The sequence below is a fragment of the Bos indicus genome, chromosome 1, assembly GCF_029378745.1.
Source record: "Bos indicus isolate NIAB-ARS_2022 breed Sahiwal x Tharparkar chromosome 1, NIAB-ARS_B.indTharparkar_mat_pri_1.0, whole genome shotgun sequence".
Taxonomy (NCBI): Eukaryota; Metazoa; Chordata; class Mammalia; order Artiodactyla; family Bovidae; genus Bos; species Bos indicus.
Genome location: NC_091760.1, coordinates 137,279,146 through 137,299,240, shown reverse-complemented (window position 1 = coordinate 137,299,240; position 20,095 = coordinate 137,279,146). Strand labels below are relative to the sequence as shown.

Below are 20,095 nucleotides of genomic sequence, written 5' to 3'. Positions count from 1 at the left end.
GCTTACATCCATATCTCTCCTTGCTGAATGCCACCTTCTCACTGAGGCCTTTCTGCTTCCCCCTCCTAAACATTTCCTATTCTCCTTTGTTTCTCTCCATAATACACATTACTTTCTCATATACTTTAATATTTAGAATGTGATTTTATCTCTGTCTTCTCCAGATAGAATCCAGGTTCCAAAAAGGCAGGATCTTCTTTTTGTTAAATTCCCAGTGATTGAAGCAGCTCCAGGCACATAATATACACATACCTGGAAATCATAGGGTTTGTTTTATCAAGTTATACAATATCTTCATTATTAAGTCAAAATATTTTTATTTCTAATATGATTTAAATTTTTCTAATTCTAAAAATAAACTTTGCATAGGTAAAAAATAATATTTAAAAGAACAGTAACACAACAAATACCAGTGTTCTCACTACATAATTTGAGAAAGAAAAAATCACCATCTCTAAAGCCCTCTGTGTATCCTTCCCTTCATTTTTTATTTTTGCTTTTTGTCTTACAAGATCTTAGTTCCCCAACCAGGGATCAAACCTGAGCCACCTCAGTGAGAGCATTGAGTCCTAACCACTGGACCACCACTGTCTCTCTCTTCAGAGTAACTACCATCTTGATTTTTACATTTATCATTCCCTTGAAGTTTATCCCCTTAAACAATATACTATTTGTCCAGTTTTTATTTCTGTGTTGATGTATATAGCTGCAGTTGAATAATCTTCACTGCTGTATGTGTTTCTTCATGTGAATATACTATAATTTATTCACCCATTCTTTAATTGATTAATGTTGTTTTATTACTGTATTTTTACTGTTACAAACAGTGCAAAGATTTTTGTAGATTATCTCCTGATACCCTAGTACAACAATTCCTCAGTGTATACAACTAGGAATAGAAATGCTTTGTCACTCAGCATGTATATCTTCCCATTTCATCTTTACAAGATTGTGCCAAATTGTTTTCCAAAGTTGTTGTGTTGTTGTTCAGTCACTAAATCATGTCTCTTTGTGACCCTATGTACTACAGCTTGCCAGGCTTCCCTGTCCTTCGCTATTTCCCTGAGTTTGCCCAAACTCATGTTTGTTGAGTTGGTGATGCCATCCAATCATCTTATCCTCCATTGACCCCTTCTCCCCCTGCCCTCAATCTTTCCCAGCTTCAGGGTGCCACCCTCACCAATAGTGGATGAGTCCCTCTTATCTCATATTCTGTTTGATATTATCAGATTTTTTTTTCAAAAAAAGTCAAAAATTATGCTGTGAGATGGTATCTTGTCATTTTAACTTGCATTTTCCCCAATTATTACAGTGTAATGAGGCTGAGTGTCTTCAAGTCTTTTGCCCATTTTTCTGTTGAGCTATTGCAGTTCTTCATATGTTCTGGAGGTTAATCTTTTATCCATTCTATACACTGAAAATATTTTCATCTATAATTTCATTTGAAGGATTCTTCCAGTCATTTCCTTCAGTTTGCACTTTTGTCTTTTTAAAGACTTTATTCTCTACTCCACAGTCTAAAGAGCTTCTATATGTCTTCCAAATGTTTACAGTTTAAGAGATTTTTTTTTTTTTTTTATGTGTGTGTGTCTTTGCTGCCACACATGGGCTTTCTCTAGTTGTGGCGAGCGGGGGACTACTCTTTGTTGCAGGCTCCGTAGCTCCTGGGTGCTGGAGCAGAGGCTCAGTAGTTGTGGTGCTCCAACTCTGTTGCTCTGAGGCATGTGCGAACTTCCTGCACCAGGGATGAATCAGTGTCCCTTGCACTGCAACATGGGTTCTTAACCACTGGACCACCAGGGAAGTCCCCAAATGTTTATAGTTTTGCCTTTACTGTTCCTCTGTAATCCACCTAGAACTGAGTGAGGTTGAGTAAGGAAAGGGTCTAATTTCAATTTTTTTCATATACATAATAATTATCCCTGTATAATTTACTGAAAAATCTCTTCTCCCTCCAACTCTCCAAAGACTGATTCTCAGTGTCAGCACTGTCATATATCAAAGTCCTATAAATATGTGGGTCTTTTTGTGGATTCTCTCTTCTGGTTTATTGATTTGTCTATCTCTGTGAAAAAATAAGCCATCTTAATTTACATTTCCCTCAGGAGTGTTTTCCTTTATTTTTGGCGCTTTGCTCTTGCACATACAATTTAGGAGTAATTTTTTGAATTAGGGGAAAAATTAAGACTGTGAGTGTCGTTGCACTGAATCTATATATCAATTGGAAAAAAAAAAAAAGAGAATCATACAATTCTGAATTCTCCTATTCATGAACACGGCATCTTTCATTGTATTTAGTTCTAAGGTTCTAATAGTTTTATAATTTCCTCTACAAAGGTCTTGCAAATACTTTATTAATGTTTGAGAAAATTATATTTCTGATATTCTTATTAATTTCATCTTTCTGAAATTTATATCTTTACATTTTTGTTGCTAAAGTTGAGAAATTCAATTGATTTTTGCATACTGAAATTTGATAAACTCCATTATTTTCTGTAGACTATTGGCTCTTTAATTTGTATATCAATTATTTTCTAAAATGTGTTCATTAGCTATTCTCTTTTGATTTCTAAAGTTTTGGCATGTATATTCCGAATTTTAATTTTTTTTTTTTTAAGAATGATGTTTTTGAATTTTTGAAACTTTTGTGGCCTAACATGTCTTCAATTTTTATAAACTTTCCAATGTGTCCTGGAAATAAATGTGTATTCTCTGTGGGGATAGTTCTATACCATCTATACTTCTATACTATCTATCTATCTAAATAGTTCTATACTAGTTATTCCATTTATCAAGGACGATTCTGATTTAACATTCAACTTAATTCAGAATTAACTCTTAGTTAGATAATTCTCAAAAAACCCTAGGAAATAAATATTATCTCCACTTTGCCAAAGGAAGATTCAATGCTCAAAAGAGTTAAATAACTTGTCCAGATTGCCATAGCCGATTTGAACTTTGATCTATTTGTTTACAACTCAAGGCCTCAGGCTAGAAACCTCTGCCATTTTTTATTCCACCTGCTGCTTCATCCTATAATATCTATGTGACACAGTACCTTTTATTTTTTGGTTGTTGTTTAATTTGGCCACTGCATGTCCCCAGCAGTGAAAGCACTGAGTCTTAACCACTGGACAGCTAGGGAATTCCACATGGTGCTTTTTAATTTTACACCGTCAAACCCTCTGTGATCCATCACCTTTCCACTATTTTTAATTTCTCTGAAATCAGTAGTCAAGGAATACCCTGTGATAAGGCCACTGGTAAACAGTGCTGTTACAACATTAAGCCCTTTCATCTATATTACTTCATTTATCAGGATTATACAGAGCAGGCAAGTATTTATTACAGGTTATGAAACTAGTCATCAAAGAGTTCACGTACCACAGTACTTAAATTTCCAGTCAGTAAGTGACACACCTAATTCTTCTGGAAGCCAGAATTGCTTTTATAGTTCTGTGTTTATCAAGATGCTGTTTTTACAGCAAAGTCTATTTGTAAATTACCTTCTATTATACAACAACATCAGACTAGAGGCAGATTCACTGTGGAGAACAGACAGTATTCTCAGGACCGTCATCTAGTTCCATTCCCCTATTTCAAAAGAACTAAAGCCCAAAGTGGTGCTGTGCTTTGCTAAATGGAATATCTAGTATAAGAATTCGGATCCCCCAACTGGTACCATTAACTCAGCCTCTAAGAATATGGCCAATGTGAATGGAATTCCATCAGCTTCTCTGGGGAAAAAAAGGTTATAGAACAAAGGTTGAGCGAACGGCCTCTTTATATCACAGAGCTTCCAACCTTAACTGCCTCAGTGAATTCTCAAAGTACACAGCTGTTAACAAAGATTCCTTCTCATAGCTGGAATCGTGAACGCTATAGTGCTTCCATTACCGAGCTGGAATTGGAAATACTCAGAATGTAACGCGGGAGCCAGTGACAGCAGCTCCCGCCGGCAGAGTAGGTCACTGCGGAAAAAGAAATAGGGTGGAGGAAAGCGGAAAACCACCCAGGGCCAGAGGAAGAAAAGCACAAGGTACAGATTTGTTTCTGCTGGAGAAGGCTGGGGCCGATACCTGTATTGGGCAACCGTCAGCTTGGCCTCGGGCTCGGTCCCAAAGCCGGGCAAGTGCTGGTTTAGGTAGGCGTCCAGAGACCTACAGTCGAACTTGTGCTGGGGCAGCACTTCGATAGTGTTGGGCTCGCGGGAGGCAGCGGTTTCCATGATCTACGCTGCCGCTTCAGACCACAGAGTCACAGAACTCACTAGACTCTTGGGATCCGGTATGTCTAGGAGAACGCTACTCCACGGACAGGGGCGAGTCCGAGACGCCCAGGTGGAGGCGGGCCCGCGGCTCCAGCCAATTACGTATCGCCAGGCCGCTGGCCGGCAGCACAGGCCAGCTGTCTCCTGGACTTGGGCTGTACTCAGGAAACGCCAGAAGGGCCTTGTGTGTTCGAATTTAAAGTTTTCAGTCAGCCTCAGAGTTGGAGACCTCAATTCTAAAGAAAGCAAAGTCATGTTAGTCACAAGAGCATATTAGAACGCCGAGGCCTGATCCGTCTCCAAATTGAAAGCACTGGCAGGCGGAAGACCTACCGGGTCCGGTGCAGAAAAGGGCCCGTCAAGACCTCGAGCCTAGGAATAAAAGATTCTGGGGTTTTTCCTGGCCGCCAGGTTGGAAAGGCAACATCGCAGGCCGCTGGTTCTGGACACTTATGACCCGGGCCCTGGGACTCCCTGGACTCTTAGGCCCTGGCGAAGAGGTGAAGTAGGGGGCTTTTTTTTTTTTTTTGCCTGAGGCGGAGCGTTGACAGCAACGCACCGGAAGTGGCCCGCTGGGAGACCCGCAGGAGCGGCGGAGACGTGTCGGGCAGGGGCGCGCTGGGAGCGCTTCCCCAGGTTTGTGGGCTGGGAAAGCCGCAGCAAGGTGACTCGCCACATATCCCTCTCGGGGCCAGCAGGCCAGCAGCGTGGGGCGGCGACGACGGCGACGGCCGGGGCTGGGAGCGCTGGCGGCCGGGGTCCCAGCCATGGCCGAGTCTGTGGAACGGCTGCAGCAGCGGGTTGAAGAGCTGGAGCGGGAACTGGCCCAGGAGAGAAGTCGCCGCGCCCTGGGGAGCGGCGACGGAGGAGGCGGTCGGGCCCGCATTGAAAAGATGAGCTCCGAGGTGGTGGATTCCAACCCCTACAGGTGACCTGCGTGACGGGTCGGGGCCGGAAGAGGGGCGAGGTCACGGTCTCCAGATGGTCAGAAGTGAGGGGCTTCCCGCCGCTGTCCAGCTGACAGCTCACACCTCCCTTTTCTTCTTCTAGGGTCTTATTTCTAAGCGAGCAAGGACAAGTCTTAGTCCTAGTCAAAAGTTGTTCTTTCTCTTTTTTAAAAAACTCAACTAAATCAGCCATATGGTGCTGCTCCTGTGCTTGCTGAGGACACGGATCCGGTTTCCTGCCGCCCCTACCTCTTTTAGTCTTCCTCGCTCATCATGAAACTGATAGTAGAAACTTTCAGACTAAGACGCCAGATGTAAAACCTGCTAAGCTAAACTTGGGAGCTTCATAGAGTCTTCTTTGTTTCTTAAATTGGCGTGGTGGAAACAGCTAGATTAACTCTAAAACCTTTGGACTTCACTAGTCCTATCCGCACCTCTCCTTTCTTCATTTCCCAAGATTTTGTTAATTCAGCAGGTTGAATATAGGGTAGTGGTTGAAAGTAGGGTAGTGATGACGGTAGGGACCCTAGGCCCAGAATGGAGTCAAATCTTAGCAACTGAGTAATCTGGTGAGAGTTCTGTACCTTTACTTTCTTGCTTGTAGTATCTCTTTCTGTGGAGTTGTGAAGATTGAAAATACAAGTATATGTAAAGTTCTTAGAGCTTTCGATGCTAGGTATTAACTGAACTTTCACCACCCGCTAAACACTTAGCATGCGTTGTCACTTTTCCTCTTTACTGCAACCCTAGGAGATAGCTACTGTCATTTTATCCCCATTTTATAGGCGAGATAAATTAGGCTTAGAGAGGTGCTGTGACCTGCTTCAGGCCATAAGAGCTAACAGTAGCTAAAAAGGCTTGGACTGCCATTAGATTTGTTTTGTCTTCCCAGTAAAAATAAATAAGCCATTAAGTAGTGTTTCTAAAAACTGGACAGTTTTAGAGTAGGTGAAACAGGAAAGGTATTATTGGTGCTCTTTCCCTTCGAAGAGCAGAAATTTGGATTTTAAAGAAAGGTTTTATTTATGACATAAAGCCTCAGTAAAAGTCTTAAGATGCATATATATGTGTGTGTGTGTGTGTATATATATATATATATATATATATATATATGTATGTATGTATGTATGTATATATGATTTCCCTGGTGGCTCAGATGGTAAAGCATTGGCCTACAGTGCAGGAGCCCTGGGTTCAATCTCTGGGTTGGGAAGATCTCCTGGAGAAGGAAATGGCACCCCACTCCAGTATTCATGCCTTGAAAATCCCATGGACAGAGGAGCCTGTAGGTTACAGTCCATGGGGTCGCAAAGAGTCAGACACGACTGAGCGACTTCACTTCATATATATTGCAACATAAAATGCAGACACAGTATTTAGGCACAAAGCTGTTAATTACAATATTATTTGTCATAGAAAACCTGACCAAAATTATAATTGTTCTATAATTACAGAAGAGTTTATTTTAATCTACATTAAAGTAAATCATGCTGGATTCTTGCTTTTCTCTCATTTATCTTACTACATTAAAAAATTTGTTTTGTTTTCTTTCAGTTTTGAGATATAATTGACGATAGTGCATGTATTTTACTTGGCACATGTGAAAGGTTTACCATCTCATTAATCAGAATAAGTAGAAACTATTCCATTTGGCTTCTCTCCTGGCTCAGATGGTAAAGAATCTGCCTACAATGTAGGAGACCCAGCTTTGATCCCTGTGGTGGGGGGAAGATCCCCTGGAGAAGGGAATGGTTACCCACTCCAGTATTCTTGCTTGCAGAATTCCATGGACAGAAGAGCCTAGTGGGGTACAGTCCACGAGGTGACAGAGTCAGACATGACTGAGTGTTAGTCACTTTCATTCCATTTGGCATGCTTAAACATTTTTGTATTTTAAAAATGAAAATTTTGAAATGCTCCCTCTGAGAAAAGCAAAGGAATGTGAATCATATATTTAGAATCATCTTTCAGACATCATTTTAACGTGAGACAATTACTTGACATTGTAATAACCACAAATCTTTCAGTACTCAAATTTAAACATTTAGTATTTTCTATCTTATTTGTACCATTTTGTCTTTATTAAAACTGCTACTTTGGAGATGGCAGTTGACACCCAAAGCTCTGTACTAGTACATGGAAACTTGATAAGGTCAATCTTATTTTTTGAATTGTTGTACATTCAGCACATATTTAGTGTGCACCTTTTCATTTCCAGCCTTCCTGAATAATGTTATTTACCATTTATTATTTGCACAGACACTGGGAATACAAAGACATGGTCATTTCCCTCCAGTGGTTACCAGATAAGTGTGAGATACAAAGGTAAACTTGGGATTACAGTATGAGTGGTAAGAATTATGATAAAGCACAGCACATGATTATCAGAAAAATATAGAGGGATTTGTAGGTATTCTACATTATTTTAATTGCATTGAGTGACATTTTGAAATACAAAGTTCCTGACCCTCAAAAGACCTTTTGCTTTAATTTGGGAGATTCAATGGTTGTAGAATAATGATCAACACAAGTAACTGTAAAATTGTGTGTTAAGGGATATAATTAGAAGCATGTTAACTAAATGAAAAGGTGAGCAGAGTCTTTAAAATTAGAAAACCTGGTTTTAAATACTAGCTCCAAAATCCAGCTCTGAATAATTATTTGCCATTTAACTGATCTTGGGCAAGTTGATTAACCTGAATCTGCCCTCCCTTCCCCCACCTGGCCCCATTTATAAAAGGAGGTTGTGATGCATTCTTTTTTTTAAGGAAACTTTATTTTAAAATTTCATTTTAAAGTTGCAGAGAATAAGACTATAATATAAGTATAAAGCTAGACAAATATTTCTATGGACTAGGATAGAAAGTCTGGTAAAAGACTCATATGCTGCTGCTGCTAAGTCGCTTCAGTTGTGTCCGACTCTTAGTGACACCAATATGGTCAACTGATTTTTAACTAAGTTACCAAAGCAATTTATGGAGAGGATTGTTTTTGCAACAAGTGTTGCTGGACCAATTGGATGTTGTTGTTGTTTAGTTGCTAAGTCCCATCCAACTCTTTTGTGACCCAAGGGACTGTAGCTTGCCACGTTCCATGGGCTTTCCCAGGCAAGAATGCTTGAGTGGGTTACCATTTCCTTCTCCAGCAATGCATTCTTCTCAGGGTTATTTATAAAGATTAAAGACAGCATCAAGGTAAAGAGGCAGATTGATCACAGACGTATATCACTGTCTACCCAATCTCACTGAAATGAAAGTAAAGGAATAATTTTTAAAAAGGAATAAATCACCACTGGGAAAAAAAAGAGTTTCTGTTAATAATTGGGGGATGGGTGAGTCTCTGTACTTAAATGATTATAGTAAAACAGTTTTAGAAACTAGAAAGGGACAGATGACTGATAGATGATCCTGATTTAAAGGATCCGATAAATTCACTCTAAAGCCTGCAACCCGACTCATACAATAGAATTCTCTCAAAGCTCAAGAACAGGCATAAGTCTTTCAAGAAGGGCTTAAGGTAGGACTAAACAAGATGGCTGAAAATCTGTTGAAGAAGCAACCCAAGTTCATTGTTTCACTTTGAGTAGCGAGGCAAATGCCTCTTCTCTGTCAGGAGAGACTACTAGAGATTTACTCATTAGAGAGTAAAATAGAGTATTTCTATTAATAATTAAAGCAAGTCTTCATGCCTGAAGGGAGGGAATTAACTAAATGTTTACATACTGAATGCTAGGACTCCCAGCCTTGCTTCTCCATTTAACACCCCAAAACTGATCAGCTTAAAGACTTTTCAGTGTGGAAATTGAAAGATTCTTCTGTAGGGAATCTGAGAGTGCCAAGAAGAAAGACTGAAAGACACTGACATTGTGGATTTCTCAACTACTAAACAGCCCAGCCAGATCACGCTATGCTGCTGCTGCTGCTGCTGCTAAGTCGCTTCAGTCGTGTCTGACTCTGTGCGACCCCATAGACAGCAGCCCACCAGGCTCCGCCATCCCTGGGGTTCTCCAGGCAAGAACACTGGAGTGGTTTGCCATTTCCTTCTCCAATGCATGAAAGTGAAAAGCGAAAGTGAAGTTGCTCAGTCGTGTCCGACTCTTCACGACCCCATGGGCTGCAGCCTACCAGGCTCCTCCAGGCAAGAGTACTGGAGTGGGTTGCCATTGCCTTCTCCGAGATTACGCTGTAGTGAATCCCAAAGTCAAATAAACAGCGCCCACATCCTTGCCTTTATTAGTGTCTGACTTTTAAATATGAGCAGAAAGGATGAGAGAAGCTCCTAATGTGAAAGGAAGAAAACAAAATTAATAGACTATATAAGGGGACTGCAACCCCAACATTATCATTAATATCTTCAGAAAGATATATGTATAAATGAAATAGGACAGAGTACTACAAAAAGAATCATTCTTGCAAATGGAGAATGATAACAAAAGTGAAAATCTCAATAAAAGAAAATAACATTGTAAGAAATCCAGAGAACAGTGGAAAACTAAATGGAAAATAGAGGAAAGACATTACAAATAGAAGACTAGTCCAAGTGGTCCAACTTCCCAATAATAGGAGCTCCAGAAAGTTCAGGAAAAACCAACCAACCAACCAAAGAAGTCACCACATTCTTCAAGGAAATTTTCCAGAACTTAAACGTTTCTGATTGGAAAGAGTCCAATAAGTACTCAGCACAATTGATGAGAATAGTTTCACTCTAAGGCACATTTTGAAGTTTCAGAAACTAGAAATCATGTTAGAAATTTTGAAGGAAAATTGTTTCTAATGTAAAATTATATATCTAGTTAAACTATCAACTAAGAGTGTGTGTGTGTCTGTGTGGGTATAGGTATCAGATCGGATCAGATCAGTCACTCAGTCGTGTCCGACTCCTTGCGACCCCATGAATCGCAGCACGCCAGGCTTCCCTGTCCATCACCAACTCCTGGAGTTCACTCAGACTCATGTCCATCGAGTCAGTGATGCCATCCAGCCATCTCATCCTCTGTTGTCCCCTTCTCCTCCTGCCCCCAATCCCTCCCAGCATCAGAGTCTTCCAATGAGTCAACTGTTCGCATAAGATGGCCAAAGTACTGGAGTTTCAGCTTTAGCATCATTCCTTCCAAAGAAATCCCAGGGCTGATCTCCTTCAGAATGGACTGGTTGGAACTCCTTGCAGTCCAAGGGACTCTCAAGAGTCTTCTCCAACACCACAGTTCAAAAGCATCAATTCTTCGGCGCTCAGCCTTCTTTACAGTCCAACTCTCACATCCACACATGACCACAGGAAAAACCATAGCCTTGACTAAACGAACCTTTGTTGGCAAAGTATAGCTTTCAACAATTATATACACTTCAGTTTGTCATTTTATAATATATTTCTAAGAATAGAATTTTGATAAAACGTTTTTAAGAAATTTGGTAAAGAACATTTCAGACATACAAGCTCTCAAAATTTACCTTCCAAAATTTACCCTTTACAAAGCTTTGGGAATATGTTCTTCCAACCATAACAAGAGAATAAATTAAGTAATCTACAGTAAAGGTTCTCAAACTTTAGTGTGCATCACAATCACTTGGGGAGCTTATTGAAACACGATTGTTAGGCCTCCCATCCAAAGTTTGATTGGCTTGGTGACTGAAGAAGGTAACAGACTAGCAGTAACTAGATATCTAAAGTACCTCTTAGAGTCCTTGGAATAAAGGTGTTTACTAAAAGACTTACCATTGTGGGCAGAGGCAACAAGTGAATATAATTCCAGTCATGAGGTTATTCTGATATTAAATATTAAATCTGAATCAAACATTAAATATTTACATAAACTAATAAGCATGGGAAAATGCTGAAATTTCACTTTGACCCATTCTCGTCTGGAAACTTAACATTTCAGTCAATAGGTCTCAATCTTCACTGCACGTTAGAATGAATGTATGAGGAACTTTAAAAAAAATCTTATTGCACAGGTTCTGTCTTGGAGGATATTCGGGCATGCATGCTTTTTAAAATTGCTGAGGTGATTTAGTTTTATCTGGTAAAAATTAACTGAAAGATTTCTCCTCCCACCCCACTCCCCTCACTGTTTGTTCTCTTAAAGTTTATTTTCTGTGATGATGTATGTCACTATTAATTAAAAGACTGTAAACTTTAAAACATTTTTTTTACCCCTACTCCCCTCACTGTTTCTTCTCTTGCAGTTTATTTTCTGTGATGATGTATGTTTACCTATGTCACTATTAATTAAAAGACTGTAAACTTTAAAACATTGTTTTTCCTTTTTTTTAAGCCGCCTGATGGCTTTGAAACGAATGGGAATTGTGAGCGACTATGAGGTATGATAAACTCTTCCAAATTTTTGAAGATGGTTTCAGTAAATGAAAATAATTTTCAATGACATTTTCAGTGAAGAATTATTAACCAACACATATATAATTTTGCATTTTACAGAAAATCCGTACCTTTACTGTAGCAATAGTAGGTGTTGGTGGAGTTGGCAGTGTGACTGCTGAAATGCTGACACGATGTGGCATTGGTAAGGTAAAAGCATTTCTCATTTTCTGTCGTATTTGGAACCCATTCACTTGTGGAGTAAATAAGGTACAAATAAGGATTTTTTTCCTCCTTATTAATGGCATATTGATTTGTGGTGTATTCATTCAGATTGTTTTTTCTACCCCAGTTAAGACATAAACCCACCCAAGAGGAAACTAATATTGCTGCTGATTAAATAAGGACTATCTGATTGTGTTCAGGAACTTTTTTGTTCGGGATAATGTATAAACAATTTGGACTTAAGTGTTTTGATTAAAGAAGTTTAGGAAAGAAGGCTGTTAAATTGAAAAAGTGTGTTGTGAAACACTGAAACATCCCCCAAAATTTTTTTTAAAACTTGTTTTTTACAAGACAAACTAGAAAGCATGTGCCTTTCTTACTCTTGAAATTGAACTGCTGAATGCTCCAGATTTTTTTTAACCCAGGCATTTTTCTTTTTTGCCGTAAGTTTTCTTGGTCATGCCCTGTGAGGCTCGTGAGATCTTAGTTCCCTTACCATGGATTGAACTCTGAGGCCATGGCAGTGAAAGCCCCAAGTCCTAACCACTGGAGCACCAGGAAGTTCCATACTTTTTTATAAAATTGATTTAGATTGTGATTGTGAGAAGGAAGGAGAAGTTGACTTTATACCAGAAATCAGTGTACCAATCTTATATTTATAAATCTAAAGTCCATGATGTCAGATAGATAGTGGGTGAATATAAAAGTTTTCCACAATTGTATATCATTTTGATAAACTTTGTGGGAAAATGCTTGCTTTATCAATGCTCTTTAATATATTGGTCCATTCCATGCCCCAGATTCTTAAAGTGGTTTCAAAATTGGCACTTATTTATCAATACAGAAAAGACACCACCAAAGTACTAAAAATGTTTATTAACATTTTAATATCTTTCAATAAGTTTATAAATGCCTGTCAACAATTGCTTATAGCTGACATTCCCTAGTTGATTGACCAAGGGTGGTAGAGATCATGAAGATTTGTGGGTCTTTGGTTTGAGTGTGCACTGGAGTCACTTGGAAGGCTTATTGAAACATAGATTACTGAACTCTAACCCAGTGGTTTTGATTCTGTAGGTTGCAGATGGACCTAAGAATTTCTAACAAGTTCCCAGGTGGCTCTGATGATATTCCAGTGACTGTGCTTTAAGAACTGCTTATTCAGTCTGGTCCCAGCATCACCTGGGAGCTTGTTAGAATCAAAGATTCCCAGGTCCCACTCAAGACATGCTGAATCAGAATCTGTATTTTAACACAAACTCCTGATGATATTGTTGTAGTTAGAATCACCTGGGATGTTCAAAAAAATTTCTTATGTCCAGACTGCACCCCATAATAGGTAATCAGAACCTCTGGGAATAAGACCCACACATCTGTATTTTTATTTTTATTTTATTTTATTTTTTTTACATCTGTATTTTTAAATACAGTGATTCCAAGTGCACTCAAGTTTGTAAGCTAAGAATCTGCATAGATAAGTTTCAGAACTCTTTCTTCAATGTATAAAACAGAAACAAGAAGCTATGTCATGTGGTTAAGTAGGGAAATGGAGGATTGGAGATCCAGAGCCCACTTCTTATCCCTGAAAATTTCCTGAGTTCCTGGGGTACCCTGGATAACCAGATCTAGATCAACTGCCTTATTTTACAAATGAGGATACAGACCTAAACAGTTAAAGTGACTTACCCAGAATCAGAGCTAATTATTGACAGTTACAACTCACACCTCCTGTCCTCAAATTTAGGATTTCCTACAATTTACTCATATAGCTATGAGGCTGAAACTCAAACTTAATACTTGGCCTGACCTAATAAATACTGTCTGAATGAGCTTAAATAAACCAAATTTTGGAGAGACTAAGTAGGGTTAGAAACTTATAGAGAATATAAGTGATGTCTTTTCTAGCAAGATATTAAGGGCTGGATTAACTTTCTTTAGTTTCTGTATTGAGAAGAAGAACATCCCATTTTTGTTTTTGTTGTTAGATTTGGAACACTGAGAATTGTATGACAAAGTCACAGAATTTTAGATAAAGAAGTGACTTTGGCAACTGTAGCAAAGTATATCACTTTTACACTGCTTTGAATTATTCCATAGGTCTAGAGGCTCAATTTTTTTTTTTTGGTTCTTTTTTCCTTCACTCTGGATAAATTGCATTGCTGTGCGCTCAAGTTCATTGATCCTCTTTTTCCCCTGCCATGTCTAGTCTACTCTGAGTCTCATCCAATAAAAGTTTAATTTTATATAGTCAAAAAAAAGAAAGGACTTTGGATATCTTTGAGTTCAACCTGCTCTTACTGATAGGAAATGGACCTTTTGGCCATTTTAAAGTTGGGTGAACAGGTTTGACAAATGCTATCATGCCTAAATATATAGCAGGAAATATAAATTAACTGCTTAATCATTCTGTTTGGAATAATGTTTGAGCCATGTCGTGAGTATATTTAGTTCCATATTCATGAAAGGCATTGTATTATACCATGGTTTTAAGTTACAGCATTTTTTTATCTTATTTAAAATTTTCATTTATCTAATGGGTTGTTGGCTTTGAGCCAATAATTGGAATGAAATAAGATTTTGGCACAGTTTGTAAAAATTGTCATGAAATGGAATGAACATTAATTTTTGAGATAATCATTTAGAGGGGCAGTACAGCAGAGAATGCCTCAGTTTGAATCCCATATTCACTACATATTAGCTGAGTGGCTTTTGGGCAAGTGCCCTAGTTGTCTTATTTCTAAAATGAGGAGAGTACCTATATTCTTACTGCATGTGATCCTTAAATGAGTTAATATATGACATCTAGTTTTTCAAAGTTAGTTAATATTATTACTGTTAAAGAGTTAAACCCATCAGATTTTAACTAGCCGACTAGTTCGTTATTTTTTTTTCTTTTTTGGTACACTTTTCATCAGATTACCACTATTTTCATTTTAGTTGCTACTCTTTGACTATGACAAGGTGGAACTGGCCAATATGAATAGACTTTTCTTCCAACCTCATCAAGCAGGATTAAGTAAAGTTCAAGCAGCAGAACATACTTTGAGGTAAATGGAATAGCAGTTGAAGGCACTGAAATTGGTGAAATCTTCCTGTATGTATTTAGTCACTTAACTTATAAATGGAACTGAATTTTCCTGTATAAAAATGCAGGTTTCACTTATGCATAAAGATATGGGTTGGCAGCCTTTTTCTCTATAAGCTAGATAGTAAATATTTTAGGCTTGGAGAGCCATATGGTCTTTGTCAAAACTGCTCAACTATACAGTTGTAGTACCTATAGGCAATATAAAAGTAAATGAGCAAAACTGTGCTCCAATAAAACTTTATTTATGGAATCTAAAACTTAAATTTCTTATAATTTTCACATCATGAAATATTGTTGTTCTTTTGATTTTTTTCTTTTCTTGCAGCCATTTTAAAATATAAAAACTACTCTTAGTTTGCAGACCTTACAAAAAACGTAGCAAGGTGGTAGTCAGATTTGGCTCAAGGGACCTAGTTTGGCAGCTCTTACTCTGGGATGTTTCCTTATGTTCCTAAACGTTCTTGCACTGAATTGAATAAGAAGCAAAGAAGCTCTTTTGTTAGACTGAACTGTGTAGTTAACAGAGGTGATAAAAGCTTAATTCCCAGCACATCTGTGTGGATCACAATAAACTGTGGAAAATTCTGAAAGAGATGGGAATACCAGACCACCTGACCTGTCTCTTGAGAGACCTGTATGCAGGTCAGGAAGGAACAGTTAGAACTGGACATGGAACAACAGACTGGTTCCAAATAGGAAAAGGAGTACGTCAAAGGAGTAGGCTGTATATTGTCACCCTATTTATTTAACTTATATGCAGAGTACATCATGAGAAATCCTGGGCTGGAGGAAGCACAAGCTGAAATCAAGATTTCTGGGAGAAATATCAATAACCTCAGATATACAGATGACACTACCCTTATGGCAGAAAGTGAAGAAGAACTAAAGATCCTCTTGATGAAAGTAAAAGAAGAGAGTGAAAAAGTTGGCTTAAAGCTCAACATTCAGAAAACGAAGATCATGGCATCTGGTCCCATCACTTCATGGCAAATAGATGGGGAAACAGTGGCTGACTTTAATTTTTTGGGTTCCAAAATCACTGCAGATGGTGACTGCAGCCATGAAATTAAAAGACGCTTACTCCTTGGAAGGAAACTTATGACCAACCTAGACAGCATATTGAAAAGCAGAGACATTACTTTGCCAACAAAGGTCCATCTAGTCAAGGCTATGGTTTTTCCAGTGGTCATGTATGGATGTGAGAGTTGGACTGTAAAGAAAGCTGAGCACAGAATAATTGATGCTTTTGAACTGTAGTGTTGGAGAAGACTCTTGAGAGTCCCTTGGACTGCAAGGAGATCAAACCAGTCCATTGTGAAGGAGATCAGTCCTGGGTGTTCATTGGAAGGACTGATGTTGAAGCTGAAACTCTAATACTTTGGCCACCTGATGTGAAGAGCTGACTCATTGGAAAAGACCCTGATGCTGGGAGGGATTGGGAGCAGGAGGAGAAGGGGATGACAGAGGATGAGATGGCTGGATGGCATCACCAACTCAATGGACATGGGTTTGGGTGGACTCAGGAATTGGTGATGGACAGAGAGGCCTGGCGTGCTGCGGTTCATGGAGTTGCAAAGAGTCGGACATGACTCAGTGACTGAACTGAGACTGTGGGAATATTTTTGTAATCCTTCTGACACTCTACATGTTTTGAACTTGGTCCCTGAGTGGGATGAAAGAGGTAGAAGAGGACTTTGGATTTTCTTTGAATTGCTTGAATTCCATTTCTCTAATATCTGTTAAATGATCTTTAGCTCTTTTTAGTGCTTTTTCTTGCTTTCTTTTACTGTTCTACTTGTAGTTTTTATAATCATTCTCTTTTTCCCTTTAGGAACATTAATCCTGATGTTCTTTTTGAAGTACACAACTACAATATAACCACAGTAGAAAACTTTGAACATTTCATGAATAGAATAAGGTAAAATTTTATTTATGAGTATTTTGCACAATGTCCATTTCACTTTCAGTATTAGAAAATCTATCAATTAACTCAATGAGAAGGTTGATATATTTATTTTTAAAAGTTAATATTTTGTGTAATTTTTATATAGTGGGAGCTTAGTAAATAGTATATATGGTCCATTAAACAATAGTAACAACAAAATAAAAATAAGCCTTAGAATGTCTGTTATTATAATGATATAGCAAGGGGTCCTCCATTATAAGTTCTGTGTTATAGGTTATATTTCTATCTGAATATGGTTTTCTGCAGACCTAAACTATTGAAATTGTATTCAATTAACTTTTATTACATTTACATTTGTAGTGAAACATGAATAAAAGTCTGTAAAAGCTGACAGAGAAATGGTAATTTTTGTGAACACAGTTTATATTTCTACTATCCCTGTACATCTTTACAGTATAAGTAATACTGTAATATTATTGATATTATATTTATAACAGTGAATACTTAATATATGCTATACTAAGTCACTTCAGTCGTGTCCGACTCTGTGCGACCCCATAGACGGCAGCCCACCAGGCTCCCCCGTCCCTGGGATTCTCCAGGCAAGAACACTGGAGTGGGCTGCCATTTCCTTCTCCAATGCATGAAAGTGAAAAGTGAAAGTGAAGTCACTTAGTCGTGTCCGACTCTTAGCGACCCCATGGATTGCAGCCTAACAGGCTCCTCTGTCCATGGGATTTTCCAAGCAAGAGTACTGGAGTGGGGTGCCATTGCCTTCTCCGACTTAATATATACTGGGTCTTTAATATTAAATTCTGTGTTACAATTATACTCAAAAATTTACTGAAGGACTAAATGTGTTGATTGAACAAATAAGATTGTATTTTGTGTCCTGATTTTTTCCAATAAAACTTGTTTTCTTTGCATAGTAATGGTGGATTAGAAGAAGGAAAACCTGTTGACCTAGTTCTTAGCTGTGTGGATAATTTTGAAGCTCGAATGACAATAAATACAGTGAGTATCTTTTGTGTTATACTCATGGGTTTACCTCGGAGAAGGCAATGGCACCCCACTCCAGTACTCTTGCCTAGAAAATCCCATGGACGGAGGAGCCTGGTGGGCTGCAGTCCATGGGGTCGCTAAGAGTCGGACATGACTGAGCGACTTCTTTCACTTTTCACTTTCATGCATTGGAGAAGGAAATGGCAACCCACTCCAGTATTCTTGCCTGGAGAATCCCAGGGACGGAGGAGCCTGTTGGGCTGCCGTCTGTGGGGTCGCACAGAGTCAGACATGACTGAAGCGACTTAGCATAGCATAGCATAGCATGGGTTTACCTATTGAAATGTTGTTGCTGAACCAGGAAAAGACGCCAGGATTCTTGGTCTTGGCCGGGATTCTTGGTCTTGGCTGGGATTCTTTGTCTTGGCTGGGATTCTTGGCCTCTGGAGGAGAAGAATTCAATCCGGGGCCAGAGATGAGGCTTGATCGCTCAGAGCTTTTGTGTAATAAAGTTTTATTAAAGTATAAAGGAGATAGAGAAAGCTTCTGACATACACATCAGAAGGGGGCAGAAAGAATACCCCCCTGCTAGCCTTTAGCTGGATGCTATATAGCTACTAGCTGTTTGCTAATTAAAAAAAGGAAATGTCTCAAAACTCAGAGAATGGCACCAGGCCTCTCACCCACAAGATGAATTTTGAGGTAATCTTGGCACCAGGTGAGTCATCCCAGGCCATAAAACTATTGACATGAAGAAGGCATATTCCCATACAAAAGTATAGTTTCATTAAGAGAACAATGTATGAGTATAACATACTGTTTGTCAAGTCAGTTCTGAGCCTTTAGCCAAACGGACTTGAAGACAGAGTCTGGGGTAATTGCATAGTACATTAACATAGCTTAAGACAAACATTTCCATAAGAAAAATGCATTGGTTAGCTCAAGGTTTGAGAACAGTTAAGTTCAGGTGAAACCAGGTGTCATTATGGCAACACAGTATTTTAAGAGAAACCTCTTTTTAAATTTGTATAGAGAAGGGAAAAAAAAAATACATCACTAGTTTGTTTCCTCCTGCCTCATAAGAGAGAGAAAAAATGTCTGACACTTGCAGCCTACCTCCTCTGTTTGGAGGCCCCTGGCCTTCCTGCCTGTTACCTCTCACTAATTTCCTGTTTATTCTGTCAGTATATATTCCACATTCTGAAAGTAGTTCTGCATTTAAGCCCTTTGATAATGTGTTTTATTTATTCTTAATGTGATCTCATCCTATTTTTGAAATTTATTCTAAGGGGACCTGTCTAGCCTTGCTGGTAAGGCATATGTTTCAGTATCCTACTCTGTCTTAGGCCAGTAGAGGAAACTATTAAACAGCAGATAATTCTGATGTATAATTTTTAAAATAAATGAATATCTTAGAATACGGCCTTATTCTTGGTCAGCATTGGTTTTAAGTTTTGTTACTTATAAGTAAATGTATAAATATGTAAAGATAGCTTACACACATGATTTTTCAAAAATAAAACTGAATTCTTCTTCTTTTGAATTATTGTGTTTTCAACTTTGCAAATAACATTTTGCAGTTTCTTGTTGCTGAAATTATTTTAGAAAAGTGAAGTTTTATATTAATTAATAAGAAATCCAGTATGCTTTGGTTCAGTTTAATTAGGTATTTATTGACTGCTTACCTGAATGCTATCGGTTACTTTTCTAAGCAGTCTCAATTGCTAAGGAATTTCATTATTTACAGTTTTCTTGTTTCTTAAAATTTATTTTTACAAACTCTTTGTAATTCATTTTGTTAAACTCCAGTTTTTCACGAAAAAACTTACGGTAAATTACTTTTTTTTTTAATGTTCTTATTTTTCGCTTATTTCTTTTAAGGCTTGTAATGAGCTTGGACAAACATGGATGGAGTCTGGGGTCAGTGAAAATGCAGTTTCAGGGCATATACAGCTCATAATCCCTGGAGAATCTGCTTGTTTTGCGGTACGCATGATTCATTTTGAGTTATTATTTTTCATTGTTAAGTACTAGAGTTCCTAGGGGAAAATATATATAGTTCAAAGGAAAACCAAACTTTGAATATGGTGGAATACTATTTGGAACATTGAATACTTCTTTCCTTTTCTTTTGAAATACACATTTTTTAATTCTTTTCCATGTAGTGTGCTCCGCCACTTGTAGTTGCTGCAAATATTGATGAGAAGACTCTGAAACGAGAAGGTGTTTGTGCAGCCAGTCTTCCTACTACTATGGGAGTGGTTGCTGGGATCTTGGTACAAAATGTGTTAAAGTGAGTGAAGAATAATTTTTCTGTTTACTTTTGACAAACATTTCAAAATTGG

The 20,095-nt window shown here is 38.3% G+C and overlaps 2 protein-coding genes across 3 annotated transcripts in view; one reads left to right on the top strand and one right to left on the bottom strand.

Annotated features, from left to right (window-relative positions):
* The window catches only part of ACAD11 (acyl-CoA dehydrogenase family member 11), a 119,223-nt gene extending 114,663 nt beyond the window's left edge, over positions 1-4,560 (bottom strand). Inside the window, exon 1 of the mRNA XM_070771095.1 lies at positions 4,080-4,560. Within this exon, the coding sequence (XP_070627196.1) occupies positions 4,080-4,228 (149 nt within the window). The 5' untranslated portion in view covers positions 4,229-4,560. The remainder of the gene's footprint in view (positions 1-4,079) is intronic.
* Positions 4,561-4,859: 299 nt separating this feature from the next.
* The window catches only part of UBA5 (ubiquitin like modifier activating enzyme 5), a 32,894-nt gene continuing 17,658 nt past the window's right edge, over positions 4,860-20,095 (top strand). Inside the window, exons 1-8 of one of the 2 annotated variants that reach the window (XM_019962392.2) lie at positions 4,860-5,198; positions 11,489-11,534; positions 11,650-11,739; positions 14,692-14,801; positions 16,674-16,760; positions 17,678-17,762; positions 19,632-19,736; positions 19,916-20,043. In XM_019962392.2, the coding sequence (XP_019817951.2) occupies positions 5,038-5,198; positions 11,489-11,534; positions 11,650-11,739; positions 14,692-14,801; positions 16,674-16,760; positions 17,678-17,762; positions 19,632-19,736; positions 19,916-20,043 (812 nt within the window). In that variant the 5' untranslated portion in view covers positions 4,860-5,037. Of the gene's footprint in view, positions 5,199-6,681; positions 7,543-11,488; positions 11,535-11,649; positions 11,740-14,691; positions 14,802-16,673; positions 16,761-17,677; positions 17,763-19,631; positions 19,737-19,915; positions 20,044-20,095 lie in introns of those variants that run through there. The other variant, XM_070771527.1, reaches the window with a different exon arrangement.